Source organism: Condylura cristata, unplaced genomic scaffold (genome assembly GCF_000260355.1).
Source record: "Condylura cristata isolate star-nosed mole 26May11 unplaced genomic scaffold, ConCri1.0 scaffold00011, whole genome shotgun sequence".
NCBI classification, from domain to species: domain Eukaryota; kingdom Metazoa; phylum Chordata; class Mammalia; order Eulipotyphla; family Talpidae; genus Condylura; species Condylura cristata.
This window is the reverse complement of record NW_004567112.1, coordinates 16,932,702-16,952,066: the sequence shown is the minus strand read 5'-3', so window position 1 is coordinate 16,952,066 and position 19,365 is coordinate 16,932,702. Positions and strand designations below refer to the sequence as shown.

Genomic DNA, 19,365 nt, shown 5'->3' with positions numbered 1-19,365 from the left:
TGGTCACCTCCGGGGCAGGCGGGGATCGAACTCATGCGGAAGTGGCCTTAGCTTCTCAGTGCTGTGCTTTAACCCGCTGCACTACCAGGGAGGGCCGAAAGCTCTTTTCTTGTCTTACTTGCTTTGTATCCTTAGCACTCTGAAAGATGCCTTATGCATAGCAATTGCTTAATTAGTAAATATTTCTGGAATTCCTTCTTCCCTTTCCCACATAGCCTTGCCTTTTTAACTTTCCTTAAGCCTAGACTAAATGTTTACTGTCTGCCCCCCTACTCTTTTTTATTCTACTTTTTTTTTGTCATCCTGAAGAGTCATGGAAAGTGGTAACATTGGCTTCACGTGCTCCTAGGTTTTCTCTATGGCTCAGAAGAAATTCTGGCTTTTGTACTTTCACCTGGGAAGATAAATATCTTTTGTAAGTGCTGCTCTAGGCAGCAGAGAAAATCGTGTGGTAGTAGAGTTGGTAGTACTTTAAATACCAAAATAATACTTTAGCTTTATTTCTGTTTCATATAGAACCAACTGTAGTAGCTTTCCATCTACTTATCACAGATTTTCTGCTATATAAAAGCAAGGGAATTTGAACTTTCAGAACTTTTAAAAGGTTGTATCACTGCCACTCTCCAGTTTTCTGGAACTGACTTGGTGGAATAGATGCAGTCTACAAATTGACATTGTTAACTATGCTTCTAGCACAAGGCTATTTTTCTAACAACCTTTATTCTTTTCTTTTTTAAGATTTATTTATTTATGCATATGAGAACTGGGGTACAGGCCAGCGGTATAGGAGGTGAGAGAATTCACCGAGACAGAGTGGGGAGCAGAACAGGCAGATCCACTGAAACACACTGGTGAGGGGAGCAGCTGGCTGGTCAGGAGAGGTCTGCTGCACCATGTGGGTCACCTCCCTGGCCAGGGATCGAACTCATGCTGCAGTGGACAACTTCATAGTGCTGAGCTTTAACCTGTGGCGCCACCAGGAAGTTCTTGTTCTTTTCTTTTAATTTGATCTTTATTACTTTGTTGAGTAGATAATAAAAAAATGGGGAGACCTGAAACATATCTAAAACAACAAACTTGTAGCACAGATATATCTTCATTCTAAAGCCCTCATAGGAGAGACTTTGGAAACAGTCTTTTTCTTTAGACTCATTGACTTTGAAGAATTTGTCATTCTTACTATAGATATGGTTGCATTAAGTTGAGAAATTTTCTGGATCAATGGTTTTTTGAGTTGTATTTTGAAATTCCAGAGACCTTTAGAAGAGCCAGGTGCTTGGATTCACATCATAAGATAAACTTTATTCCATCTTAGTATTACATGTGAAAAATTAAATTAAATTAATTTAATTGTTGTTAAATTATAATTCTAATCTTATCAGGTACTGGTTTAAGATTGGTTTTACTCTGGGTAACCAGATAGTAACAAAACTTTTAACTGTTTTGTTAGGTTTGCCAAGATGGTGGATAAAAATATTTACATCATTCAAGGAGAGATTAACATTGTGGTTGGGGCCATCAAACGAAATGCCCGATGGAGCACCCATACTCCTCTGGTAAGTGGGGGATAGGTAGATAGCTTGGTCACTGAGTTGTGGTAGAGGATTTGCTTTGTGATTTAAATAGTAATCATTTTACCAGTAATAATGAATTCAGAGTTATTCTTGATATTAAAGAACCTTCTTTTTTGTCCAAGTAGTATCAAATTTTTACGCTACCTTTTTCCCTCTGGGATCCAAAGATGATACAATTTTTCTTTTTTGATAATTGATATTACATTTTAAAAAAATATTTATTTGTGCATACAAATAAATAGGGTGCTGGCCAGATGTGCAGGGTAGTGAGAGGATTCATCAGAGATAGAGTGGGGAGCAGAACAGGCAGATCTACTGAAATACACTGCTTAGGGGAACAGTGGGCACGACAGGAGAGGTCTGCTGTACTATGTAGGTCACCTCCCTCGCAGGGAATTGAACTTTTGCTGCAGTGGCTGCAGATAGCTTCAGTGTGCTGTGACTTAACCCCTTGAGCCACCAGGGAGGCCCCAGATTCTTTTAACTATTTTGGAAACAACTTAAGCAAGCACTTGACACTTCTTTTATATATCTGAAAATGTAAAAAGATTCCTTTTAATTCCTTAGGGCGGTAATTGCTATCAAATTCATTTAAGTTAGTTTAGTTTTTGATACATGGTATATGACTTGGTGATAGTATTGCTTGGGAGTTCAGCAAACTTCCATATATAGAATCAGCCTATCTTGCCAATCAGAGGAGTGAGAAAACTTAGCTGTTATAAAACTGACTTTCTTTGTTGCATATGCATGTAAAGAGATTATTTTTCTGTACAGTTGCATAAAATAGTTTTTAATCACAATTATAAAAACCAGTTAGACATTTCCAACTTGGTGTGTGTATGTGAGTATCTTATGTTCATTTACAAAAATTGGTTGTTTTAAAAGTAAGAGTGGAGTCAGATTTGTCTTTGAAATGAATACATGCAATTACATAAATGAGTATGAAGAAGACAAAATAGAACACTATACATGTTTTAGTCTATTTGGGGTACTATTACAAAATACTGTAGACGAGGTTGCTTATAAACAACAGAAATTTATTTCTCACAGTTCTAGAGGTTGAGAGTCGAGATCAGGATGCCAGAAGATTGAATGAGTGCTCAGTTGTGGGTCTTAGTCTTCTCATTGTATCTTACATGGTGGAAGGGGCAAGGGTGCTCTCTTGGGTCTCTTTTATAAGCGCATTAATTCCATTAATAATGCCTCTGCGTCCTTCAGACCATAGAATTATAAAAGTTCTGCCAGTTTATAGTAGCTGAGTGCTGTGGTCATGATATAGATTAGTATTTACCATTTTGGGCAAGCCCTATGAAATAAGAGACTAAGGAATAGGTTAATTTTCTTTTCCTCAGAAGAAACTTAATGGATTGTCTAGTTAGATTTAGGAAGCACCCTGATCTATTCTTTATTTCCTTTTTCCTCTTTGGCTCAATCAATAATGACTTTTTTTAAAAAAAACCTATGTGTTACAGGATGAAGAACGGGATCCCCTGTTGCATAGTTTTAGTCATCTAAAGGAAGTTTTAAACAATATAACAGGTAAGTCCCCAAATCTAGGTAGAATTATTTGTCTGGTAGGAAAATGATTTATTGCCTTGTAGGTATATAAACTCCTCTGTAAAGTATAGTACAGTAAGTATATTATATTATAGTATATATCTTACTTACTATAGTAAGTATTTTAAGTTTTTATGGCTGAATATTTTGGTTCTGCCATTGTAGCTCAAATGCAGAATAGATATACCTAAATGAATGAGCAATAAATAAAATTTTCTTTAATAAAGGAGACTGCAAGCCAGATTTGACTCATGGGTTATTGTATTGGTTTTATCTTTTTCTTAGAATTCCTAGTAGGGTATCCCATTTTAGTAGGGAATCAGTGTTTATATGATTATAAGCATCTTTTGTTGTTAAATTATAAGCAGTTTTTAAAAACTACTTTCTCTCACCATAATTGCCATGAAGGAGGTGTTTGGTGGTACAAGTGGAGTTTTTAGTTTTTATAGCAAAAACCCTTCTCTAATAGAAAGTCATTATTGCTTTTGGAGCCTTACATCTTTATAATGCAGCTTCTTGACTCTTTATTCATATGTTCCCAGAATATTTTTGTTTTCCTTATAATAACTTTGTATAAAATTTATATGTTTAAAAATTTTAAAGCACTTTCACATTTACTACCTTATTGAACTTTATACAATCCTGTAAGGGAGACACAGCAGATACTCTCTTTTTTTCATGATTGAAGTTGAAGCCAGAAAGATTTTAAGTGATTTAGCAGGTATCACATTTACCCTAAGATGAAGCCAAACCTAGAATTCAATACCCTAATGCCTGATTCAGTGTCCTGTTCTGTACTGCTTCTAATCATACAATTGGAGGAAAATTACACAGAAAATGTCTTATGTATGTATGTGTGTTAGAGAATGAGATGGTCACAACATTGTATCTGAGTTGAGGAGATAAGCCTGAGAGTTGTGTTCCTCTGTTGACAACAAAGTATTTTTGCACTATGTATCCCAGGTATGGTTTTAGCTAGAACATATATAGGACCAGAATTGAAATACTTTTTATGTTTTGAAAACCAAATAAACAAAATAAATTTCTTCCTTTTGTGAGAAATACAGAATAACTAGAGAAAATAATCCTTTTTACTTTTCATCAGTTATTTGACTGCTTGGACTGAAGCTGTTTAAGAAACATTCCCTAAAGTTTTTTTTTTTTTTAAAGACTTATTTATGCATACAAGAACTGGGGTACAGGCTAGAGGTGCAGGGGGCGAGAGGGTTCACCAGAGACAGAGTGGGGAACAGAACAGGTAGATCGATTGAAATACACTGCTGAGGGGAAACAGTGGGCAGGTCAGGAAAGGTTTGCCACGCCATGTGGGTCACTCCCTGGCCAGGAATTTAACTTATGCTACAGTGGCTGCACCACCGGGAGGGCCCAAGTTTTTTTTTTTTAAGGAGCAAATTTTATTCAGTTGAGAAGTGTTAGACATGTTAGTCGAGAAGAATCAAGTGTAGAGGAGGTGGTTGTTAGCAGGCCTACTGCTGCAACTTGGCATGGTTTTATTTTATGAAAAGTTGACTGCTTGCATAGTTGTTTCTTTCTTTTTTTTTTTTACTTTGCAGATAAAGCTCACCTATTTCAGAAAGAAAATGTAATGAATAGAGATTTACAACTCTTTTTGGAAGCAAGAATTTAGAGTACTACCTTTTTAAGTGATATTAAGAGAATTAAACACGTTAATATATTTGGAAATGTTTCACGAATGAACATTTTATACACAGCGAGGTATTGTTGTTTAAGTGGTTTGGGAATACCCTGAAATAGCTGAAATCAGATTAGAGTAGACTTGTAGGTCTGTCGGGTACTCTGTTAACCTTAAGAAGCTGAGATGATGTAGCCCTCCATGGTGGCGCAGTGGGTAAGGACACAGCACTGCAAGTGAACTGCAATTGCTTCAGTGTAAGTTTGATCCCCTCCCTGGAGGTGACCCACTCTGACCCACCTGCTGCTCCCTTCAGCAGTGTACTTCGTCGATCTGCCTGTTCTGCTCCCCACTCTGTCTCTGGTGACTCCTCTCACCACCCCTGCACCTCTGGCTTGACCTCAGTTCTATGTGCATAAATAAATAAATCTTTAAAAAAAAAAAAAGCTGAATGTTAATTCTGTTCTGACAGCCACATTGCCTATTTGCAATCTAGTCTATGTCCCACACTTGCTTTCTATATCCAGACATGTTCCTATACTTCACTTCAGAGACCATTAAGTGGTGAATGGTGTAGTCCAAGACTTGGGGTCCTTAGACCATTTAAGCGCTATCAAAGTTGAGTCCACTGCCTAATTTTCTTATATTCTTGGTTAGCAATACAGTTTATTTGCTGCTTGAAACTAATAAAACCAGAAAGTGCTGAGGTCTAATTCTCTCAATGGTAAAAAGAGCATAACTGGCTACTGGCAAACTTTTTGCTGGAACAAGGAAGAAGTTGCCATTGTTTTCCAGGGTCTAGTAGCTATGGCAAATGTTGAAAAGGTGCCTACCGATGTTCTTGGATTTTAGCATATTACCTGCTTGAGAAAATGACCCAAAATAGAGCATATAGTGGTATTCTGATTTGTTCTGACCTGCACCCATACACCCACACAAAGTTGGTTTCTAGAAGCAGGTTTATGGGTCAGCTGCCTCTGTGGTCCTGGACTCTATAATCCATGACTGATTTCTTACTTCTTTTACTGAACAAACAGATCTTTTTTCTGATTGGCAGTATCAGGAGAACTGTTATCTTGGAAACTTATTAATGGTAGAAGGCTGGGAAAGGATTTTGAACTTGGGGAGAGAAACACTAGGAACTACCCATGCTTTGTGACTGGGGATGGTATACTACTTAGAGTAGAATAGGTATGGAAGGATTCTACTCAGTTTACCTCATGAATCTGACATGAACTTGGTCTTAAGGCTGTTTGTATTTTTCTACACTGCTGACTTGGTCGGTAAGAATATCATTGTTGGGATTGGGGGGTTCATTGGATATTGTCAGTAGACCAAAATTATTTTTTTCTTATAAACGGGATTTAAAAAAAAAAGTTTATTTTTACATCATTTTGTGCCTTTTTCATCTCAGTTGTAATCCTCGTGGGCTCCCATCACTAAATCACCATATACTATCACCATAGGCCAATGCACTTCCCCCTGAACAGGGGATTTTTTTTTTAAATTTTGTAATAGTTTATTTTCCATCTCAGTTGCAATCCCTTTGGGTTTCCCATCACCAAATCACCCATGTGCCATCACCATAGTCCAGTGCATTTCCCTCCCCCCACTGTTTTTGATCCCATTCCCACTCTATCCCCACAAAATATCTCTGGTATATAGCTTAAACAGGGGATCTTTTAAGAACATAAGCTCTACCTACTTCTTTAGGAATATTATCTGAACATTGTAAAGGAAATAAGTTCATTATTTCCAGTAAGTTTGGCTTAGTGTTCATACCAGTTATTTTCACAGATGTGTCTCTGGACTACCTTTGTAGTCAGTATTTGCCCAGACCGCATTATAACTGCATGCTTTATAACATTTAGAGTAACAGAACATTCCAGTAACAAACCTGAAGAGAGGCTTGCTTGAAAGAACAGGGTCCTAAGAGCAAAGCTTGTATATTGTTCCTTTGGATAAAGCCTTCACTCACCACCAGTGAGACTTGACTGCTATCCTTCATTTGATCTTTAAGTTCTCTTAGGAATCCTTTTAAGAGCTTATTCTGAATGTGTTAAAGCAGATGTGTGGTTGCCAGGGGCTGGGAGGGGGCTTGAGGAATGATTGCTAAGGGGTACAGGGTTTCTTTTTGGGATGATCAAATGTTCTGGTGATGATTGTATAATTTTTGCATACACTGAAAACTATTGAATTGTACATTTTAAAAGGGTGAATTTTATGGCATATGAATTATGGCTTCATTTTAAGAAAACAGTAAATATAAGATGGAAAAATGATAGGTGATACCAGTTTTCCCAGGACTCAGAGCTGTGGAGGAAGCCTCTCTAGTCACTGCCCTGCTTTGAACCCATTACCCGGCAAAGGCAGCATAAGGCTCTGTTGAGTCTCCTGGCCCAGTTTGTCCTTTTATGTCTCTCTCATTAACTCAAGGAGGCACATGGCTTTTATATTTAAATTTATTCAAGCTGTAATCTTTGACATTTGAGTTAGCTTTTAGTACAGTTTTGCATTTATAGTAATATATATTATGTATTTTCTCTATCCCCAAAGAATCCGTTTTAATCTTTTCCGGATGCAAATTTCAGGCTGTCTTGTCCCATCTCCCCTCTCTTGCTCTCTTTCCCCTCCCCCCACGGAGTGTGTTTGATCAGGTGTGGCAGGAATATCCACTGTCAAGCTGCGCCCTTTATATTAGTCAATATTATCCTTCTCCCCCCTCCCTGTCTGTCTGCCCCTTTGGGCTTTCCCAGTTGATTTATAATTTTGGAATTCTCATCGGAGTCTGTAATACAGTTTGTTCATTATTTAACCAAAACCTGTTTAATGAGCAGAGAGAGGCAATGTAAATGTTAGGCATGTTGCAGTGATGTACCTTTGTGCTTCTCAAAGCGGGTGGGTAGTTAACTCTGTGCTGCCTGCAGGACTGGGATGTCCTGGCCTTGGGGGCCGAAGGCCCACTGTCTCTCCCTTACCTCTGCCTAAGCCCTGCCATGAGTTTAGACTGCAAAGATGTGTTTCCTTTTATCCTTATATGATCTTGTAGGGCTTTTGGCACATTGGAGTTATCTTTAAGCTCACAGTTACACTCTGTGGTAAGGATAGGGAGATAGGAGAGAAAGTAAAATACCAGGATACTTGATACTGCTCTGAAAAGAGTAGACAGTTTAGAAGAATCCTTGCTGATATGGTATGTGGTCTTTGATCTCTTTGTCTTCAGTCTAGACAAGTCCTTGTAAACCTTAGTACCTTTCATCCAGAAGCGTTTCATAGAAGGAGCTCTAATCAGCGATAAGTGATATTTTACTATGGTTACCAGCCACCAGATTTAGCTGCCTTCCTCCTTGGTCTTGGTCTTTAAACTTGGTAGGTTGCACAGAGTAACACTGAGGGGTAGAGTATTTCTTTACTGAGCTTACCTGGACAGCAAAATATAGTGTGCTTGAGTTTTAGAAGGAGAAGCAGGTGCCAAGAGAAAGTGAATGTATCAGGAGTTTATTTAAATATAGTTTATCCTGGACAAACACACCTGTAAGGGTACTGTCTGCCTCAAGCTTTGTGAATTCAGAGTCTGAGCTACGAGGTTTGCATCCCATATAACCTCCAGAGGTTTGCAGAGAACATTTATAGTTTGAAAGCCAACCTGGGGAGAACTATGACTAAACACTTGTCTGGTCTAAACCTTTTAGAAATAGCCTGTTAGGTCAAAGTGAATTTGCTTAAGGTTACCTCATGCCTCAAGTTGAAGGTGTTTCAATTGGAAGATGGGAATTGTAGGGAAAAGAGCTTTTAGTAGTCACAGTCAGGAAGAAGTTTGAGTAAGGCTTCATTATTTGAAAAATATTTTTGGTAAAGTTAGTTCCCATATTTTTTTCTACAGGACTCAATAGTTTTGGGAATAGTAAAGTAACAATATATTATATAATCAGCAAAAGAAGGTTGAAAGAGTTAGTTTTGTCTCAGTTGGAGTGAGTTTATGAACTATTCAAGGCCTTACTCAGTAAAGGACTAAAAGAAACAGATTAAACTTTGGCAGACAAATTCATGCAATGGGTTGAGTGTTGGAAGAGGCAGGATTGGGCATACTTAAATAATATCTATTTCCTGTGCCTTTTTGACTTTCTTATACTCTAATAAAATATAAGACTGTTGAATTTTCCCCCCCAAAGACTTATTTATTTATACGTAAAAGAACTGGGATATAGGCCAAGGTGTGAGGGTTAAGAAGATTTACTAAAGACAGAGTGGGGTGTAGAATAGGCAGATCTGTTGAAATACACCGATAAGGTTAGGAGCAGCAGGCAAGTTGGGAGAGGTCTGCTGCACCATATGTGGGGTAGATCCCTGGCCAGGAAACCCTAACTGAGGCTGCAGAGGTGGTAGCACTGAGAACTGACCCCTAGGCCACCAGGGAAGCCCCAAGACTACATTGGTTTCGAGACTGTTGAATGACGCGTTGGGATGTGACTTGAAACTTTGGCACCTTAGAATCTTGGTAACTTGAGTGGCCTTAGATATAACGAGGAAATAAGGGTCACCTTCCTGCCCCAGGAATATTAAATTATATATAAATACAGGCCTTCAAGAGGCCTATAGTCTAATGACTTTACTTTGTCATTTCTGTTTATTGGGACCTTCCTAAATAATCTGAACCCCTTCTTTACTTGATATTTTGAAATCAAAGTGTTCTCCCAAATATTTGTGTGCCCTCAGTTTAGAAAATGAAGGCTTTGTTGAAAGAAGTGGCTCTGTGTAGTCTGATTTCTTATGTACTCAACTTTCCCTTTTTCTCTCTTTAATGTTTAAATATTCTTAGCCATTGAAAGTAATCTACTGGCATGTTTTTCACTATATGTATCTGAAAGGGGGCTGTAGAAAAAAAGGACATCTTAACAGCTTGATTTTCAAAAGCCGAGGGAAAGGAACCTAATTTCTTTCTAGTAGCAGTTAAGGGACAGTGTGACAGTGGCAGGTGTCACAGTTGCTGGTATTGCTCTCATTGCCATTGTCCTCTTTTGCATAGCTACCTCTTGAGGCCTACATTTTTCTCTGGGTATACACCCCACTTGCCATGACAGCAGTCTGATGAATAAAAAGAGGGAAAGACAGCTGCTGCTTTGTTTTTAACAAGAAGGCAGGCAAAGTCCCTTTCTTCTTTTCCACCCACTCAAACTCAGGGCAAGTGCCAATAGAGGTTCAAAAGAAGCCAAATGTTTGAAATTCAATGTGCAGTTCTGATTAGGAAAGACAGTGAAGTGTTACTTGTCTCAGCTTTGCCCTCCTCCCTCTAACCATTTCTCCATGCTCATAGATACTTAATTGATCACCTTAATTTTAAAATGATATTGCTTATGTTTGTGATATGGATTAATATATTTGTCTTTTCTTTCTTGGCACCTATTAGAAGATGGAGCAAATGGATGTTAGATGATTCCAGCTCAGATCATCTCATTAAAAAAGGGTTGTAGATGGAGAACAGTAAGCTCTCAGTTTTGCTCTGGAAACCAGGAGATAAGATGGTTCTTACCAGTTTTGAGGTCTTTGTTTCTTTACTTTGGTCTTTGGAGATCCTGAGAAACTTAATAGACAAGCACTCCTGGTTTACTTCTCATTGCATGACTCCTCTTAACACCAGCCTTCTGTTACCACTGTTACCCGTAGGTTGAGTTGTGAAGGGCTGCCACATGTGTGCACATCACAACTGACCCTCCTTGTCCCACGCTTATTGAGCGATTACTTGCCCATTTGTGGAACTCACATTATTGCCCTGGGTTTCTGGCCCATTGTGGAGTGGGACCTCCAAAGAGACCTGATAGACTGTACATCAGAGGGCAATAAATTGGCATTTCATTTGGTGGAAAGGCAGGGCCAGATGTAATGTGGAAGCGAAGAATTTTTTGCAGTCAGCCATGCAGCCTATTTCCAGGTGTCCTGGAAAGCAGCTTGGGAACTGAAAGCATAGGGTAATTGGGAACACTAACTGGGGGAGGGAGTGGGGGAAGTATCAAACGGACATTGATGTTATCTGTGATAGTCCCTGAACTGGAGAAAATCATCTAAAAGTAAAGTGACAGATGAAATTCCCTGACACTGGTAGGATTTTTTTTCCTACTGATTATTCCTCCTTTTCAAGTAAAGTGAATTATTATTGGCAAAATATTTAAAACTTGGGAGAATCTTTAAAAGGGATTGCAGAATAAAAAGACATCATTCCACATGAGTCTTTTCATGAAGGTTCATTGTTCTCTTTGGGCAAACAATAGTTCTAACAAAACTGGCCCCAAATTGATAGTTACATGAGAACTAAGATTATGACTGCTCTACCGTGGACTAAAGTAATATCTTTAGTTATATTTCATTAGTGAGCTGTGATTATTTTAAAGGGTCATGTAGCACTTTTCCTCAATTTTTTTATTATAAAAAGATTTCAAACATACCAAAACAGTATTACAGTGACTACCTAAAGCTAATACTTAAGGCAAAATAATTAGCTTAGTTATATTTGCTTCTTAATTTATTAATGAAGTGTTCTCATATTTCATTATATGTAGTTTTTTATGACTCATTTGCAAATAAGCGCAGACATGTTGACATTTCATCCTTAATACTTGAGCATACATCCTAAATAAGGACGTTCTCCTACAAAATCATGGTACCAGTATCATACCTAAGAAACATAACATAACCAGTTCTTAAAATTTTCATGTTTTCCCCCAAATTGCCTTTATTCTCTTGCTAGTTTTTTTTACTAGTTTTTAAAGTCAAAATTAATGTAAAATTCGTATTCATTATGTTCATTATACTTTAGACTTTTAAAATCGAATACAAGTTTTCTCTGCCTTTTTTTTCCCTTATGGCATTCACTGGCTTTTGAAAAGACCAGGCCATTTTTCTTTAGAATGTTTTACATTACAGGTTTGTTGTATCCTTGTGGCAACTTTTTTTTTTAACTTCTTGGTTAAAGATTTATTTATTTATGCATACAAGAACTGGGGTACAGGCCAGAGGTGCAGGGGTAGTGAGAGGATTCAGCAGAGACAGAGTGGGGTGCAGAATAGGCAGATTGACGAAGTACACTGTTGAAAGGAGCAGCGGCAAGGCCAGGAGAGGTTTCCTGCGCCATGTAGGTCATCTCCCTGGTCAGGGATCGAATTCATGCTAAAGTAGCAATGGTTGCGGCTTGCTTAGTAATGCTGTGCTCTAACCTGTTGCGCCACCAGGGAGGCCCTTTTGTTATGCTTTCTACATGTATTAGGTGATATTCTCTATAATGAATTGTTTTCATTCAACAAGAGGATGAACCATACTTTCTCCTGAACATGCAGGGAAAATAATTAATTCTTTTACTTATTCAAATTTTCAAAGTAAGAGTTAGCATTAGTAATGACCACTATTGATGACAAAGGAGGGGCTTCCTTGTACTATATTGGAGTATATAATACATTATTTTTAAAACTGTAGCCAGAACTTAGCTTATAAATGAAAGTTTGTATACTTTGACCTAGCACCTCCCCATAACTGCCATCTCATTGTCCCTAGCAACCACCATTCTACTGTCTGTTTCCATGAATTAAAATTTTTTTTTGATTTCATATATAAATATCATACAGTATGTATCTTTGTCTTATTTGAGTTAGCATAACATCCTTAAATCCCATCTATGTTGTTGCAAATAGCAGGATTTCCTTTTTCATGCTCAAGCAGTTCTATTTTATGGTTGTTTCTCTCTGGGTGAATCATCTATTGTGCGAGGAAGAGATTAATTTGAGCCCACTTGAGTCGTAATAGTCCCAGAGAATGTTAGGATAAGTGTTCTTCAAGGAAATAAGGATTGTGGATTAGAGACGTTGCACCTTGTACCTTATCCCTTTTATGTGATATCAAACTGATTGTTTAGGGAAAGGGGGATTACCACGTTATATTAGACATGACTATTCTTTGAGTTCTTTTGCTGGGGTGAGGAGGGAGTCATTTGTATTGGAAAAGGCATCTTTAGGAGCTTTGTTCTTGGTAGAAATTCATTTAGTATATATTCAGTCCAACAAATATTTCTTAAATTCTTAATGGGTGTCAGACACTGAACTAGGTAGTAAAGATCTAGTTTTCTTTTTTAAAAAGATTTATTTTTATTTATTTATGCATACAAGAACTGGGGTATAGGCCAGAGGTGCAGGGGATGAGAGGATTCACCATAGACAGTGGGGAACAGAACAGGCAGATCCACTGAAATACACTGCTGAGGGGAGCAGCAGGCCATATAGGAGAGGTCTGCTGCTCCATAGGTGGGTCAGCTCCACCTGGCCTGGCTGGTAATAGTTTGATAGAGCTGATTTTTTAACCCCTGTTAAAATTAATTCTGTCTACCACAGAGGCCCCAGTAAAAGTCTAGTTTCAAGGAGACTGACAGTCCCTGACTTCATAATATTTATGGTCCAGGGGCTTTTGATTTTGAGAAACTCTAGAATTTGAGTGGATAACCAGGCACTGGAGTTTGCTTACACGTGTGATCTGAGGAAATTGTATGCACTGTTGTGCTGAAAGCAGTTTTAGGATGGTGAGAAGAAAGCAGTATTTGCGCTGTCCTCCCACCCCTACCCTTTAGCCTAGTTTTAGCTGTCTGAAAGTGACCAAGTACATGGCAGCCTTACTGTCTGCTTCAGGGTTTGGACATCTTAAGACTCTATTAGTCCATTCACATTTACCTTTGATTAATTAGTCTGTACATCTCAGAACTGAATTGACTAAAATTGTACCATACAATAATATATCAATGGCTGATCCTGCCTTTTCTAATAAAATTAAGTTTTGCAGTTGAGCCCTTAGGGTTCACACTTCGAAATAGTTGTTATAAGTCTAGCAGAATGAACATAGGTTTTAATGACTATTTAGTAAAGATGCTGAAAGAGTGAGAAGAGTCCTTTCCTAGAGCAAAAACAACATGAGTGTTTTTAGTAGCAGCACTTTGTCTTTAGCCCTTGGGTCTCATATGAGGAAAAAGTGTAAAAGCCCATGTAACTCTGGATAGATTTGGAGTAGAAAAAGATCTGTCACCTATCATTTACTTGATAGCTTAATGTGTTCTAATTTTAATGTGCAGTTCTTTTTCCTTTGCTCTTTTTCTGTATCCAAGATACATCATTCATATCAACTATAGTAAATACGTCTTGTGATCAGAGTTTTGTGACTTTGGCAGAGGACCTTGGTTCCTTCTTGTTTAGGAAGAGAAGTTCTTGGTTAAGCTCACCTGGACTGAAGCATTGTGGGAAAAATAGTCAAGGGAAAATGGATTTCTGTTGCCAGAATCCAAATATGACTCATTAATCCTCCCAAGTGAGCTCAAGATTAGCATCTTAATCAGTCACATTTCAGAGGTTTTTAAAGACTCATTCTGTTCTCTAGCTTCTCTATAACAAGGGAAATAAGCAGAGACTGTACTTAGTAGACAATAGGAGATGGTGTCAGAGTCCTAAGTGGACCTAGGTAAACTACATGCTTAAAAGTCAACAAAACTAGGTTGTGTTCATGGAATAACATGCATGCACTATGTTGATAATATTCTTCTTTCAAACGTTTTAAATAGAAGGAAAAAGTTGGCTCACTCTACTACCAGAAGTTGTTTTAGTATTTAAGTGTTAGTTGATGCCCATTTTGTCTTTATCTAATTGGTATCAAGTTTTTAATCAGGTCAACTGATGGTGAACTTAAAAAGGTTTTTTTTTTTTTTTTGGAAATAATTTCATACTTATAGAAACATTGCAAAATAGTATGGAGGTATCCTATATACCTATTTGAAACTTGCTTTTATTCTCTTTCTCTCTATACATATATACATATGTATAAAATTTCTTTCTAAATCATTTGAAAGTAGGCTTTATATAGCATGACCTTTTTACCCTGTAATACTTGAATTTATATTTCCTAAGAACAAGGATATCCTTTTATATAACTTAATACGGTTATCAATTCAAGAGATTTAATATTGACAGTATTTTTCTATTCACATTCTAATTTGTCAAGGTGCTACAGGGCAACCCAATGTGAACTGGGTGCCTGTCTGTGGGTCCTCACCCATGTGCTTAAAATTCAGTTGTACTGCAGGCACACACAAAAAGGGGCAATAATGGATTTATTTACAAAGGGGAAAGGAAAAGCTACCGCCCAGGAAAAGAGAGAGAGATACAAGTTAACTAGAACATCCTACTAGCTTCGCTGATTTGGAACTCCAGTTGTACACTGAAAGCTCATCAAGAGCCAGGCAACCAGCCAGCAGGCACACGGTCCAGAGAGAGAGAGCGTGCGTCTAATATAGCTCTGTTATATTCCCCCAAAAGTCCCAGAATGCCTGTTTAGCTCTGCCCTTGGGTCCTCGCAGTTCTCCCGTTGGTATTGCTGGGAGTTGTAGTTTACTGGAGTAGGGGGTGGAGTCCACAGAACTCTGCAGAGTCCCTTCAGGACATCCTTTCTCCCTAACAAAGGTACATTGGCGAGGACAATGTAATTGTCCCAAAAACAGATTTCCCCCCTTTCAGTCAAGGATTAAAACACTGCATTTAGTTGTCATGTTTCTTTAGTCTTCTTCAACCTTTTTGTTTTTTTTTTAAAGAATTCTCATTTTTGGGTTTGTCTGATGTTTCTTTATGGTAAGATTCAGGTTGTGCATGTCTGGCATGAACCTGTATGCCAAAACTGATAGAATGCCCTCCTCTGGCTATAATATCTGGAGGTACCCTTCACTGATTACCTGACTAAGATATGACCTTTTTTTTTTTCTGCTGGATAGACTCTTGGAACTCATAAGCAATCTGTGAGGAGACACAGGTACTTTAAGACCATATTTTGTTCCTCATTACATTTATCACACAGTTGGTGATACTTACCTGAACATTTTTGAGTTGAAGTGATGACTTTTGAGTAGTTGCTTAAGATACTTGTTCTTAAAGGATGTAAACTGTCTTCCAAACTGGCTTGTGTGAAGTTTCTCTTGTTTTTTTTTTTTTTTTTAATTTATTTATTTGTGCATACAGAGCTGGGGTATAGGCCAGAGGCTCAGGGGTGGTGAGAGGCCTCACCAGAGACAGAGTGGGGAGCAGAACAGGCAGATCGACGAAGTACACTGCTGAGGGGAGCAGCAGGAGGGTTAGGAGAGGCCTGCCACGCCATGTGGTCACTTCCGGGGCAGGCAGGAATTGAACTCATGAGGAAGTGGCTTTAGCTTGCTTCTCAGTGCTGGCTTTAACCCGCTGCGCCACCAGGGAGGGCCAAGTTTCTCTTCTTTTTAAGAAAAATAATTGAATGTTCTAAAGATCTTTGTTTCTTTATGATATTGGTGCTTTAAAAAAAAAAAAAAAACAAATACCTGATCATTAAAAATGATTTTTGGGCACTCCCTGGTAGTGCAACAGGTTAGGATGCAGCAGCACTGCAAGCTAACTGCAGCTGCTTCAGTGCAAGTTCGATCCCTGCCCCAGAGGTGATCCACATGGTGTGGCAGACCTCTCTTGAACCACCCGCTGCTCCCCTCAGCAGTACACTTCATTGATCTGCCTGTTCTGCTCCCTGCTCTGTCTCTGCTGAAGCCTCTCACTGCCCCTGCACTTCTGGCCTTTACCCCAGTTCTGTATGCATAAATAAGTAAATCTTTTTTTTTTTTTAAGAAAAAAAAGTTTTGAAAATTGGAAAAAATATTACCTCACTGAGGCTTGACCAAGGGCTTGGAAATTTTCTAAAATATGACATTATTAGCCAGTGGGAGTTTGTTTCCTACCAATCAGCAGCATAAATGCTTCTTTTCTTTTTTTTTTCACATTTTAAAAGGACAGATTTATTAGAAAAGGAAAAAAAGAGAGACACCTGCATAGTCACAGGTGGGCAGATAGTAGAGCTGCCGAATGCTTCTCTTCTATGTAAGACTGGAACCATCCATGTAAAAAGCTGATTTCCTTCTTTAATAAGTGGGGTTTAGTGTGAATTCATCATCCTATTTCAGCTTTTATTCTCAAATTTGGTTGAGTCCATTAAGAACTTAAGTTTTTAAAAATCAGTAGTTTGGAAATGTCCATTATTAAGAAGCTTTAAGGGAAAAAATGGTTAAGAAAGCATTTCTCCATTCTTCTCCTCTATTACCTTTTTCTCTTTTTCCTACTTATTTATCTGCATTTTTACTTAGCCTTACCTTTTCTTTCTTTGAAGGACCTTATCAATAGGCACGAGTGAGCCTCTGTAAGAGAAGGCAGAGAGAAAAATGCTCAGGCTTTTTGTTTTTATTACTGTGGGCAGTAGTCTAATAATATGACATTACTAGTGAAAAGCCTATCAGTTATGTTCTGTTGAGGGACTCATACTAGAGAAAGAGAAAAAAGATAAGAAAAGCTACTAGAGAGGCACAAAAATAAGGAGAAATGAACATAAAGAAGCTAAAGGACGTGGGATGGTGGAACAAGTATGGAAAGGAAGAATCAGAATATGGGACTGCAAAAATAGAAAAATGGGAGTCAGCATTTACATTTACCTCTGCCCACTCCAGGTCTAGGACTTTTCCATTTCAGTGGAGAGTTTTATGAGGTGGGGTGAAGTTAGGTTAACAAAATACTCCTAATCTGGACTCCTTGGATCCATCCTCCAGTAACTGAAGGGTTTATTTTGCAATAGACTTGAAAGTTTGATCCTAGTAAGTTGGGGTAGAAGAGGCCATTGGTGATACTTTTTGGCCAGCCAATACCAATTATTTTTAACCTGTTTCAATCACTTCTTGTTCAGGCTCCTCCTTTTAACTGAGCAGTTAAAATTAGCAGCTATATAAAATGGAGAACCTCTTGTTTCTCCAGTTACTTCCAAAATAAATGGAGCAATACTGTCTGTATTTTGTCTCACTTTATTCTGAAGGCTACTGGTAGAGGAAGCATGGATTAGTGTGTAGTGATTTCTAGGCCTTGCCCTCTGGACAGATTCCCCTCTGAGTGCTGTAGCTGAGTGACGGGGCCATGTGGCAGGAGTGCAGCTGGAAGTATATCATGGGCAGATTTGAGTGGGTAAATATAGCAGGAGCAGGATGTCAGTGTGGGAGATGGATTGTTCTGGGAAAGGAAGTGTTGTCTTTCATCTGAGAAACAATTTCCTGAACTTCTGGAACTCTTGCTTTCTTCTTTTTTTTTCCCAGGGCATAACAGGAGTTGGCAGTGGTTGGGTACACTTGCCATATTTTATCTTTGGGTGTCTATTTCTACATTTAAAATTGGGAGTAAAAGATCAACTTCAACCAGTTAGGAATTGGACCTAATAAATAGGCAATACCAATGCTTTACAGTTCACTCTTTGCATAGACTTTCTTTTCAAAAAATAGCAATTCTTTTTATAAAATGGATAGGTTAAGAGACAAATAAATATACAAAGAAAATCAACTCTATTGAGAGTCAGACATGAGGTACCAGCTGGCAGGAAACAGCTGGGATGTTTCTGGGGGCTAGGTTCTTATACATCAGAAATTAACTCTTCAGTTATCTCTGTTATCTGACCTACATGTCAGATGACCTGTCTGCTTACCAATAATCTACACTAAAAGATTAAGCCTATTAAATTAGCAGTATTTTTCAGTTAACTAGAACTTATATTTTATAAAGTGCTTATGCATAATTTTTTTCCTCCTTTAAATAACCTTTTGGTTTTGAGGTTGATTTAGATTTTTCTATAGTTTTAAAGAAGTTCCCATATACCCCACACTACGTTTTCCTTGTTATTAATATTTTTTACATTTATCACAATTAATGAGCTAATACTGATATATTAAAGTTTGTACTTTATTCAGATTTTCTTAGTTTTAACCTGATGTTCTTTCTCTGTTCCAGAACCCCATCCACGATATACCACATCTCATTTAGTTGTCATATCTCTTTAGGCTCCTCTTAACTTTGACAGTTTGCTTTTTTTTTTTTTTAATTTAAATTTCATAACAACCCATAAAATAGATTTTATCTCCCCATAATAGATAATACTCAGACTCCAGTCAGGTCAGGTTCAAGATTAATAGTTGGTAAAAGCTTACGTTAAATTGTAAGGACCTCCCTGATGGCTTGTGGTTAAATCTCGGTGCTATCACTGCTGTATCCTGAGTTCTGATCCCTGATCCCCAACCCCAATCAGGGAGCTGATTCCCATACAGTGTAGCTGCAGTGACTTCTCTGGTCTTGCCTGCTGCTCCCCTCAGTAGTGTATTTCAGTAGATCTGCCTGTTCTGCTCCCCATTATTTCTCAGGGGGATCTTCTTACCCCTTGCACCTCTGGCCTACACCCCAGTTCTGATATGCATAAATATAAATAAATAAAAATAAACTTTTAAAAATAATAAAATGTGATTATGATTTGGGAAAAGGTAATGAAGTTATTATTTGCCTGCTTTTTATGTGGATTAGGGCAAAATCATCACTAACCTTCAAGTGAAGCATTTGCCGAAGAAGGATGAGACTGAAGTATAACTTACATTTCTCTTAACCTTTTTTATTTATTTTTTTAAAGATTTATTTATTTATTTGTGCATACAGAACTGGGGTACAGGCCAGAGGCTCAGGGGCGGTGAGAGGCTTC

General features: G+C 38.1%; 1 protein-coding gene across 5 annotated transcripts in view; it reads left to right on the top strand.

Annotated features, from left to right (window-relative positions):
* GBF1 (golgi brefeldin A resistant guanine nucleotide exchange factor 1) overlaps positions 1-19,365 on the top strand; it is a 113,395-nt gene that overhangs the window by 10,557 nt on the left and 83,473 nt on the right. For all 5 annotated transcript variants that reach the window (XM_004680493.1, XM_004680491.1, XM_004680492.1 and 2 more), the window contains exons 2-3: positions 1,451-1,556; positions 3,047-3,113. In XM_004680493.1, coding sequence (XP_004680550.1) covers positions 1,461-1,556; positions 3,047-3,113 — 163 coding nt within the window. In that variant the 5' untranslated portion in view covers positions 1,451-1,460. The remainder of the gene's footprint in view (positions 1-1,450; positions 1,557-3,046; positions 3,114-19,365) is intronic.